Source organism: Balaenoptera physalus (genome assembly GCF_965194825.1).
Source record: "Balaenoptera physalus genome assembly, chromosome: 4".
Taxonomy (NCBI): Eukaryota; Metazoa; Chordata; class Mammalia; order Artiodactyla; family Balaenopteridae; genus Balaenoptera; species Balaenoptera physalus.
Window position 1 is genome coordinate 145,285,844 of NC_138891.1, and position 11,740 is coordinate 145,297,583.

The 11,740-nt window shown below is 53.9% G+C and overlaps 1 protein-coding gene across 1 annotated transcript; it reads right to left on the reverse strand.

The window, feature by feature from the left end:
• Positions 1-863: 863 nt before the first annotated feature.
• Positions 864-11,578, reverse strand: SUMO3 (small ubiquitin like modifier 3). The gene is made up of 4 exons (XM_082460720.1): positions 11,406-11,578; positions 6,707-6,835; positions 3,164-3,235; positions 864-2,197 (listed from the first exon to the last, which is right to left on the reverse strand). Exons 1-4 carry the CDS (start codon positions 11,424-11,426, stop codon positions 2,063-2,065), a joined length of 357 nt encoding a protein of 118 aa, XP_082316846.1. The 5' UTR covers positions 11,427-11,578; the 3' UTR covers positions 864-2,062.
• Between the last annotated feature and the right edge of the window lie 162 nt (positions 11,579-11,740).

The window sequence follows — 11,740 nt, forward strand, 5'->3', positions numbered from 1 at the left end:
GACTTGTGGTACCGAAACTGAGAAAGTGCCAGCTGGGACCAAGGGCACCAATAACAGCATCAATAGGGCCTGTCTCCTACTGAAGCATCAATTTAACCCAAAGATTCTGGGAGTTGGGTTTAGGTAACAATATTTTAAAAACACTGGTATCAACAGATTATTCCGAATGCACAATCTGCATACATTTCTAAGATAAAAGACAACCTCCAGGACATTGCCTGCTCTTCGGTCAGGCAGCACTGCTCTAAGGCTCCCAAGGAAACAGCGCTGCTCCTAACCTACGGCACCCTGACGTGTCCCTCTCGGCTCAAGTGCAGGGGCTGCCCTGCTGGGCTTCACCACCCGCTGCGGCATCTGGCAAATGACCCAATCCCTGTGCTGTGCCTTTACCCACCTCCTGCTGCTGCTGTAAGCGAATCAAGTGCTCCATTGCCCGGCTGCCCTTGAGCTTTCAACTCGCGCTCACCTCACCCGATGCACCCTGGTGCTGTCACAGCGTAGCACGCAGGGAAGTTCTCAAATTAGTGCCAACTCACTTCCGTTTCAAACAGATGAGTGAGTAGGTTGTCAACTGCACCAAGGAAAAGTCTTATACTCAAACACCAAAAATATCCAGAAGCCCGGAGTAACGGCGACCCTCCACCCAGGACGCCCAGGAGAGGAAGGAGGAGAGTTCTGAGGGTGAGGGGGTGGCCTCGGCAGGAGACGCCACCCGCCTGGGAAGCCTGCGCGGGTGCAGGAGGGGGGCAGCAGTGAACCGGCCTTTAGATCAAAGTCTGAGTGGCCTCGCTGGAGGGTCGCTGCAAATACTGAATGTGACACAGTGCCCAAGCTCCAAACGCAGTATTGAATACAAGCCGAGAGACAGAATACCAAACTATATTTACTGTTGACAGTAGTAAAGGACAACAAATAATGTACAAACGGGAATAAACACAACAGAGCCAGCAGACATCCCACCCGTGCCCGAAGAGCAAAATACAAAGGAAAAGCAGACATCTTCAGCGAGATGCCAGCCAAACAAGAGATGACGGTGGTCGTGCTGCCCAGGTGACCCGAACAAGCAGTGCCGGGCCATCCGGCGGCAGTGGGTCCACACACAAGGGCAACAGGACAACTATCGGAGTTTAACCGGGACAGACCCCAAATGCTTCACAGAACTGAAATCACACGTAACACGTAAACTCCTTACCAACTTGGGGAGCAGAGCACAGCCCATGGGGAGAACCTGGAGCCGTCTTTCACATCACAACCACATAACCTGGAGCCGCCATAACCACACTTTGAAGCAGCTCTTTTACACAAAAACGTTAACTGCAAAACAGCAATACTCAATCTTCCTTTTTTACATACAGACCATCGTTATTCATCAGAAGCAAATACTGGAAGAAATCTGAGGCCCCGGCACTATTACCAGGTGCGACATGTGGGAATTACTTCTTCCCTGTTAAGGAAAGGGGAAAAGCCAATTTTCACTGCACCCAAACAGCATGACTGGCCATGGGTGGTGATGGGTCCTAGGCCCCAGGCCCCATACGGGGCCACGTTACTGAAGAACTTCTTACCTTTTAAGAAACATTCCAGTATTTTCCCTTCAACTTTACTATATTCTGACAAAGCTTACACTTGTAATATTTAGCATTAAAAAAAACCTGTGCCAGCGAGAAACAGTAAGTGAAAGTTTGTCTCCCATCCCGACTGTGTCCCCAAAACTCACCCCAAAGAAACACCCCCAGAGCAGTGATGTGAGTTCTCTACACGACTGGAATGGGTAGGGGCCAATAGCTGGGGTAAGAGCCCCACCTAGACGGAAAGTGGGCACTCGGGCCACAAGTTCGGGGGAAATGTCACAGGAGGGAGAAAAAACAAAAATGAAAGTAAAAACAAAACCAAAACCCCTCGCCATGCATTTTTCCCAAACAGAGGTACCGGGGTGATGGGCTGGGGGAAGCCGTGGACATCCCCGCGGCCGCACTCAAGTACGTCAGAGAGCAAAGTCCTTCTGGGGAATGTCCTCGGTGTCTGAGCCTCCCTGGGGTGGGCATGGTCACACCTTCACTGTTCAATAGCGAACACGAGCGCAGTGACACGAGGGGACGGTGGCTCTAGAGGCTGCACCGCAGAGGCAGCTGGCCGCCCCGGACCCCCCCGTCTGCTGCTGGAACACGTCGATGGTGTCCTCGTCCTCCATCTCCAGCTGCAGGCACAGAGGGGGCGGTGAGTATCCTCATGTCACAGGAAGGGCTCCCACCCCGCTGGGCGCCAGGGTCTCGGAGCTGCCCCCGCCCACGCCAGGGACACCACCCTGAGGTGCCTGAGCCCCGAGCTGCCCTCGGTGGGCACCCGGGGACAGAGGCTGAGCTGTAAATTTCCAACAAGCCCGCTTATTCCCCAAGCTTCCCCTAACAAAGAAACGGTCAACATTAGGGGCTTGACCTGATAGAAACACTAAGTCCTGTTACAAATAAACAAGTGTCTGTAAAGTTATACTGAAAAGTACAAACTGGCTAACGTTGCAGACCCAGTGCCCAGGCTGCAAGTGGGTGGTGACCGCATGTGCCCGGCTCGCCCGGAGCCTGGAGACGGCGGCGGGGATGACCAGGCCCAGGCCTTGTCCCCGTCTCTGGAGCACCTCTGCCGAGCACCGAGCCCTCCTGCTCCTTCTCCCAACACACAAGAGGCTGACAAAGGACGTTTTCCTCATTCGAAAACTGAACCTCAAAATTACAAAATCAAATGATCTAATAAGTAAAGCCATTAAGAAAAGGTAGGGACTTCCCTGGAGGTCCAGTGGTTAGGACTCCACGCTTCCACTGCAGGGGGCACAGGTTCAATCCCTGGTCGGGGAACTGAGACCCCACATGCCGCAGAGCACAGCCAAAAAAAAAAATTTTTTTAATAAATAAAGAGAAGGTAAGGTGGGTATTCCCTGGTGGTCCAGTGGTTAGGACTCTGCAATTCCACTGCCGAGGGCCCAGGTTTGGGGAACTAGAATCCCGCAAGCCACTTGGTGCGGCCAAGAAAAAGAGAAAGAAAGAAAATGTAAGGTATTCTTTCTATGTGAGAAGCAATCGGTGACTCTCAAATGCAAGTATTCCAAATGGCAGTTATGAAATGCAGATCGGAAGAAGCCCTCAAGTATAGACAGGGTTGGCTTTCCTACCTGTGCTGGGGTGTCTGTTTCATTAATTGGTTGTCCATCAAACCTGAATCGAATCTGTCTCATTGACAAGCCCTGAAAAGAAAAAGCAATCATCATTAAACATTTTCAGCTAACACATTAATTCAAAAAGAATCACACATTTATGTGGAAACACCAGATTTCTGAATATACAGATTTACGACACAGTTGACTACGAAGCCTCACCAGTGGGGCTGCAATCTAGCTCATGTGATGCCCCCAGAACAACCTTTCAGACATTGCCGTTCTAGCACCTTCTAGCTCCTGGGGCTCCGCCCTCATCCATCCCTCTCGCTTCCCTCCAGGCGCTGAGCAGAATTTTGACACCGTTGGCACCATCACTTCCTCCCCTTTAAACAATTCTCAGAAATAGGTCGGGCGACCCTGAGGCATGTGACGAGCAGCCTGCCTGAAGCTGGGAAGCGGCCCTTCTGCCTCCCGAGGGAACAGCTGGACGTGGTCGGGGGCACAGCTAGTTCCTCAGGACAGACAGGACTAAAACACCCATCTCTGCTCTCTCCTGAAACCTACTGCTGTGACATACAGAAACAAAAAAAGGCATAAACAAGGACAAAGAAAACAGGAGAGGGGCCAGGCCAGCAGACAAAGGGCGTCACCTCCGGGCTGGAAGCTACAGGGCTGTGGACCCTAGACCCCAAGGTCAGGATGCGGTGCACTGGGGGGCAGGAGGGCGGACAACAAGAGCCCCGAGAAGGGCAGGGGCCAGGCACACAGGTGTAAGGGGCAGCGATGCAGCTGATTTGGGATGACTGCTGGAAAGTCCATATCCGACTCCCAAAGCAGGGCCCCCAGCCCCAAGGTCGGGCACTGTCCCTCCCACAGGCAGAAGGTCCCCATTGTGGAGAGGTGGACTCAGAGCCCTGGGCTGGGGACACAGGCACAAATGGGGCAGTGACAGGTGGCCAGCGGAGGCAGGCGAGTGACGGCCAGTACACCTGGCGCCCCGCCGGGCTGCTCCTCCCGGCCGCCGCGCTCCCAGGCGGGAGCCTGGGGGCCACTCTGGGGAGACTTAAAGACTCACAGATTGCAACACTGGGACCCCCACAGAACACCCACCCGGGCAGGCCACCCCGCGACAACACGCGGGCCCCGTCCACACACCAGGTGTGCAGCTTTCCACCAGCTTTTTAGTGCTTCATGCTTAAATACGAGCTGTCACCCAGGGAGAGAGAGCAGTTAAAGAAAGACCAATGTGTGAGGGGTCAAAGCAAAGAAGAAAAAAAGGGATGAGGAGGGCACAGCGGGAGGAAGGATCAGAGGACGCCGGGACACGCGCGCACACGCGCAAAGATGCGCACAGAGACACAGCCGCGCACACACACACACGCACTCAAAGATGCACAGAGACACAGTCACGCACACACGCACGCGTACACACGTGTGCACACACACGCACTCAAAGATGTGCACAGAGACACAGCCGCGCGCACAGGCACGCGTACACATGCACGCGCACACACACGCACTCAAAGATGCACAGAGACACAGCCGCGTGCACACGCAAGCATACACACGCAAAGACATGCAGAGACACAGCCGCGTGAACACGCACACGTACACAAAGATGTGCACAGACACAGGCGCGTGCACACACACGTGTAAACACGTGCACACATAACCACGCGTACACATGCGCGTACACACATGCGTACACACGCGCGCGCACACACACATACGCACTCGTATACATGCGCACACAGATGCATACACACACCTGAAGCTCTTAGGGAGACAAAAAACAACAGAAAGTTCCCCCGGGGAAAAAGGAGCCTCAGAAAATGGGAAAGAACAAGAACTTTTAAAAATCAGAAATCATGACAGAAACAAGACCGTCCATAAAAAGTGGGAACACGGGAGTTGAGAAAACCTCCCAGAACAGAGACCAATAGCAACAAAACGCAATGCACGATGGGAGGAAATGATCCAACTGAACACACCTGGAGCAGGTAACTGCAAGCCGGATGGGAATTCCAGTGGAGAGGGACACAAATTACCAAAGAACTAACAGAAGGTCTAGTTCCTGAACTAAAATGAGTTTCTAGACCGAAAAGGCCCAGAACGTGCCCAGAAGAGTAAATGGTAAAACTGCCTCAAATCACGAAAACAAGGTCCCAAAAGCTATCAGAGATAAACCAAGCCGCAAACAGAGGAGAGAGAATCAGAATGCCATTGAACTTTCCACACCAGCGTTGGAAACTAGACGAAAATGATGCAATAGCTCCAAGAAAAGAAAACTGCAACCTATGTGCACTCAAACATTCAAGCGTGAAGGTTTATAAAGCAAATCACTTTCCGACGTGCAGTATTTTGCAGTACTTTTCATACCCTTTCTGAGCAAGATACTGGAAGACATGCTCCATCAAAACAGGGGAAGAAGATTAATCCAGAACATACACAGGAGGCGGCTCTGGGATGATGGCTGAGCAGCAGTTCAGGTGGGGCAGGGGGGGAGGGGCCCTGGGAGGGACGAAGGGAAAGCAAAAGACCCAGGAACATGGGGGACGGTGCAACACGGCGGGAAATTCAGGGCATAAATTAACAATGGGCCCCCAGAAAATGACACACACAACCACCACCAGACCAGGAGAAACAGGACTCAGACAAGAGCCAGAAATCTTCACAGGCTGCTGTGTGGCTCAGGGCTGGCGCTGCCCCAGTCAGGACAGAAGCAGGAGATTCCAGAGCGATGGTCTGGAGTCCAGGGAAGGAGCTGTGTGCAAGCGCGGGTGGTGGATGTACGGTTGGCGGGCCAGACCTGAAGTCCCACCTTTCACAGGCGAAAAAATCTCCAAAATCAAAAAACGTGAAGCAATAGAAGCACAAGCATATTTACCAAAGAAAAGTGAAAAAAAAAGTTGGAGTTGAAGGTGATCTCCTCTGAGGAACAAGGTCTAAAAAGTGGGGAGAAAAAGAGTTAGGAATGGAGATTTTGTAGGGTGTTTTTAATAATAACAACAGAAAGCCCAAGGCAAGGATTTATCAAAGCCAAGAACGGAAACTAACAAAGGTCCAGTATTTCCGAAGTATCCTGAGAAAAGCTGCCTCACCTGAAAGGACGGGCTCGGGGGGAGAGACCGGCAGGAGCATCAGAGAGCACAGGGGACCGAGGGGCCCAAGGGCACAGTCACGCTCACACGTAACACACGCGCCACACTCCGGGCGGTCAGTCTCTCTGGTCACTGTGGGAGGGCATACGAGCATCGGCTCCTTATTTTGAAATGTAGTAAACAAAGGGCAAGAACCAAGCATCGTCTGGAAACCGAACTGTGCCAAGGGCAGTGGCTCCACAGACGCAAAGGTGGAGGGATGGAATCCCAGGCGAAGTCACCACTCTGATTCCAACAGCGCCACAAAGACATCGCCAGACATCCACCCCTGACCGGGGACAACCGTGTGGCTGAAGAGGGAGTGACCGGCCAGCCTGGAGGGGAGCACCTCCGGGGGAGGTGTGCACACACACAGACACACAGGCACGCGCACACACTCCGGGACCCCTCCCCACACCTGGCGCTCGCAGTAGGCCTTCATCAGCTTGCTGAGCGGCGTGTGCCTCTTGATCTTGAACTGGACGACGGAGCCGTCCTGCCCGGCCACCTTCAGGTTGATGTGGTCATTCTCCGTCTTCACTCCCTCCTGCAAAGAGACATGAATCTCGGCCTCCAGCCCGTCGCCCCACAAACACCACTTTAAAGGCAAGTGTTTGCGTGGCTGCTGGTCTTTCTTTAAGTCTTAAAACCAAGCTACTTCTTAAAACTCCCCAGCAATTCAGTCACTCGTGTGAGTGTTTGATTTCTACACAGAACTTATTTTTAACTTCTACTTGCTGAGTCAGGAAATGCCCTGCCAATCTAGTGTTTCCACAGACTGTCAATTCAAGGGGGAAAATCTGCTCAATAGATCCAGAAAACAATGGAGAGAAAATCCATCTTTGTTCTAAGATCGCTCTCATGAGACTAGGAACCGCACATATGCACAGGTGATTTATACTTACGCACGCGGGTGGATGAGACCAAACGACAGACGTTTCCGGCCGGGAAAGCGGGTTGCAAGTGGCTTGGGGTCCAGATGGCCCGCAGCCTCCCTGCTCGCCACCCAGGGAGGGCCACCCTCAAGTCCGTTCCGTGCCACCAGTCCCACCTGGACGGGGTCACCGCCATATTCTATCCTGACATGATCCCCGTAGCGGGGGTCTCTGGCCCCTGGAAACTACTGGAAGTTGATGCAAGAAGCTCGTGCTCAGAGCAGAGGCTCAGCCTGAAGTACCGCTGGGGAAGACAGGAGTTGTTTATTTTTTAACAAAATGATGAAGCTGACCCCTGAGTCAACCTGCAGACGAGCTTGGATGGAGACCAAAGCAGGTTTGTACGCTGTCCAGCCACGTGCTCTCGTCCTCCTCCTGAGGCTCCGGCAGGTCCGGCCGCCGTGGGCTCTCTGCTCCTTCCCTGCTGCTTCCCCTTCCTCCCCCGGGACCCACTCCCCGCCGCTTCCCTGCCGCCTCCCTGCCTCACGGAGGGGGAGAGGAAAGGAGGCCACTCAGCACTCTGGCCCCTGGAGACCCCAGTAGGGGAGCTCGGGCTGGCCCGAGAAGCGGCCCCAGGAGGCGAGGCTCCAGCAACGGGCCTCCTCTGATGGAGCTGGGGCCCCAGGATCACTCCCCAGAGACTGAGGATGCAGCTGCTTTTCCTTTTTTTCAAATAAAGGTTTTATTTTGGAATAATCTTACATTTCCAGAAAAGTTGCAATACCGAGGCACAGTGCACTCCTACACCAGCCCCGCCCGTGTTAACATCTCACGTATGGCAGTGCCCATCACACCCAAGAAACCAACACTGGCACACCGCTGGCAACGGAACTGCAAGCTCTTTTGTATTTCACCAGGTTTTCCACTAATACCCTTTTTCTGTTCCAGGATCCAATCCAGGGTACCACCTTGCATTTACAGGTAAGATTTCTTTTCCATTTATTCATCGTGTTAAAATGCACATAAAATTTACCACCTTAACCATTTTCAAGCGTACAGTTCAGTAGTATAAAATACAACCATTGCCACCATCCACCTCTCAACTCTTTTCATCTTGTAAAACCGAAACTCTGTCCCCACCGAACACTAACTCCTCCCCCTCCAGCCCCTGGCCCCCACCGTTCTTCTGCCCCTATGAGTCTGACTCCCCCAGGGACCTCCTGTAAGTGGAATCACACAGTATTTGTCCTTTTGTGACTGGCTTATGTCACTCAGCATAATAATGTCTTCAAGGTTCATCCCTGTCGTAGCATGTGTTTAGGAAATCCTAAAAATGATTTCCTTCCTTTTCAGGCCCGAATAATATGCTGTTGTATGCATAGACCAAGTTTTGCTTATCCATTCATCCATGGACCAACTGGCACTTGGGTTCTTCCACAATTTTAGCTATTGTTAGTAATACTGCTATGAACATCGGTGCACAAATATCTCTTTGAGGCCCTGCTTTCAATCATTTTGGGTCTATACCCAGAAGTAGAGCTGCTGGATCATATGGTAATTCTACTTTTAACTTTCTGAGGAATTCCCATACTCTCTTCCACAGCAGCTGCACCATTCTACATTCCCACCACCAATTCCAACTTCTCCTCGCCAGCACTTGTTGTTTTCTCTTTTGTTTTTTGAAAGCAGCAATCCTAACGGGTGAGGTGGTATCTCACTGTAGTTTTGATTTGCATTTCCCTGATAATCAGTGATGTTGAGCATCTTTGCATGGGCTTCTTGGCCATTTGTATGTCTTCTTCGGAGAAATGTCTATTCAAGTTTTTTTGCTCATTTCTGAATCAGGTTGCTTATTTCTTGTTGTTGAGCTTTAGGAGTTCTCTATATATTCTGGATACTGATCCTTTATCAGATATACGATGTGGAAGGAAAATCAAAATGGAGTCAGTGTTGCTCAGAGAGCCTCTCTAACGGAGCCAGGAGGCCACTGAGGACGGACTTTACGCTCATCTCAGCCCGGACGGAATCTGACCCTGTGACCACGTCCTGTCCTGATGAAGGCATCCAGGACACCTGCCAGAAACTCAAGATACCTGTGGGACCCAGACCCTAAAACAACTCGTGACAGCCATCCCTTAAGGACAAATATTTCCTTTCTTGCATCAGAGCTCAGCCTCGTGGCTTTCGCCTTTATTATAAAGCCCCTGATTCTTTCTCTTCCTCGAAAGCTCTTTCGGTTTTACCCAAATCTGTGTCTCCCAAATTGCAATTCTTAACACCCCAAATAAATTCTTTTCTTATCTGCAGCCTTCTGTGGTCCTTTTTTTGGTTGATAGTGATTTGAAAATATCTTCTCCCCTTCTGTGGGTTGGCTTTTTACTCTGTTCACAGTGTCTTTTGATGTACAAAATTTTTTAATTTTCATGAGTCTAGTTTATTTTTTTCATGTTACCTGTGCCCTTGGTGTCATATCCGAGAAATCATCACCAAGTCCAACGTCATGGAGCTTTTGTTCTGTTTTCTCCTAAAAGTTTTATTGTTTTAGGTCTTACATTTAAGTCCTCGAACCATCTTGACTTAATTTTTGCATATGGCGTTAAGAAAGGTCCAACTTCATTCTTTTGCATGTGGATAGAGGATGCATTTGCTTTTTTAATGAAAAAATATGGGTGTGTTCAAAACAAAGAGACGCAGGGGCCAGAACACAAAACAGAAAGAGGGTGGACCAGGCAGAGAAAGACACCAAGAACAAATGGCCTGTCCCAGACCCCCGGTGAATGCCTAATAAACAAAGGAACTTAGAAGAGAGGAGGGGACGGGAGCCTAAAAACCAGAACCACAGTTGACACCGTCACTCCCCCGCCTGGGCTCTCCAGGGGAGGCAAACTGTCTTTCCCAACTAATCCACAAGGTTTTCTTTCTGCCAAGGTGGCCTGGGAGTGCACCTCCTACCCTCTCCTCTCCAGGCCCAGAGGAGAGAGTGGCTCCAGGTAGGGCGCAGTGCCCGGCAGGCACAGTGGGCACTGGTGGGGCATGAGGCACAACCATCCAGTTGCCTTGGAAGTAGTTAAAACAAGTTTATTCGACTGAATCGGGCCTTGGACGTTGACCACGTGGGAGAGTTAAGTTTAAACACACTGAAGGGATGGTACTGTGTGTATTTCGTTGCCTATAAACTACAGTAAGAGGAGGCCACCTAGAAATCATAAAGAAAGGGCATTTACATTTGGCCTCCCCAAGCGTGAAAAGCAAAGGCAGTTCCAACTGCACCTGGAGGGAGGAGGCTCCTGGAGGGTGACTTTCTCACAGGAGAGGGCAGCTTCCGGAGCCCCACCGTGTGATCCCGACCAGGGAGGGGCTCCGTGACCGGGGGCCCCAACCTCAGCTCAACCTCCAGCATCAGCGGGGTCAGCGGGAGCCTGCACGCAAAGCACTCAATGCGCAGCAGATGGTCCACTTCAAAAAGACCCCAAGAGTGCAGACGAAGAGCTCCAGAAACCTGTTTTTAAGACTAGTTAGCACAACCGCGGGCCTTCGCGAGGACTGCCGGCCAGGGCACCAGAGTGCGGAGCGCACACCGGGTGACAGCGACGGGAGGTGGGCGCACACCCTGGGGGCGGCAGTGCGTCCAGACAGGTCCGGCCTCTCAGAGCCCCTGCCCAGCCTGCGCCCTCTCGGCGCTCCGCAGTGAGGACTAAGGAGGGGGCCCCGCGCACGCGGGACAGTAGGGCCCACGCCGGCCCGGACCGTGGGTCCCCGCGTAAGGGGCGTAGTGGGGGAGGGTCCCGGCGAGGGAAGAGGTCCTGGGGAGAGGCGGTCCCAGAGAAGAACTGGGGACGGGGGCGCGATGTCAGCGGAGGGAGAGGGTCGCAGCCAGGACGGCCCGGGTTAGAATCGCCCGCTCTCCCGGACTCGGCCCACCGGAGGGGTGGAGCTCGGACCGCGGAGGAGGAGTCTGGGCGGAGGGAGCCGGGGGGCGGGGCCCGGGCCGGGGCGGAGCTCGAGGGCGGGGCGGGGCCTGGGCGGAGGGCGGGACGTGCGGGGGAGGGGAGCCGGGCGGTGCGGGGAGGGGGAGGCGGGGGTTGGAGAGGGGAGGGGGGAGGAAGGCGGGGAGGCCTGGCGACGCCGCCGGGCCTGGGGCCCGGAGGCCGGCGGCGGAGGGCGGCGGGGCCCGGGGCACGGGGGCGACGCGGGCGGGGGGGGGCCGAGTCCGGGGCCCGGCCCGCGCCCGCCGGGCCTTACCTTGGGCTTCTCCTCGGACATGGCTGCGCGCGGCGGGCGGCGGGGCAGCAGGCAGCGCCGAGCGGGCGACTCACGCTCTCGGCCCGCCGCTCTCCCGCCGCAGCTGCTCGCGGGGCCGCGCTTTGCCCCCAAATCCCCGCGCGCAGGTTGGCCGGCGCGGGTCACGCGGTGGGGCGCGCGTGCACGAGGCGCGCTCCCGGGCGTCGGGCGCGTGCCCGGCCGGTCGAGGTTCCTGGCGGTTTCAAATGCGTCAGCCGGCGGGGCCCGCGCGGTCCGGCGTCCGTACTTCGCGGGGCGCGCTGGGAGCCGGGGGAGCACAGGGCAGCTAGGGTCGT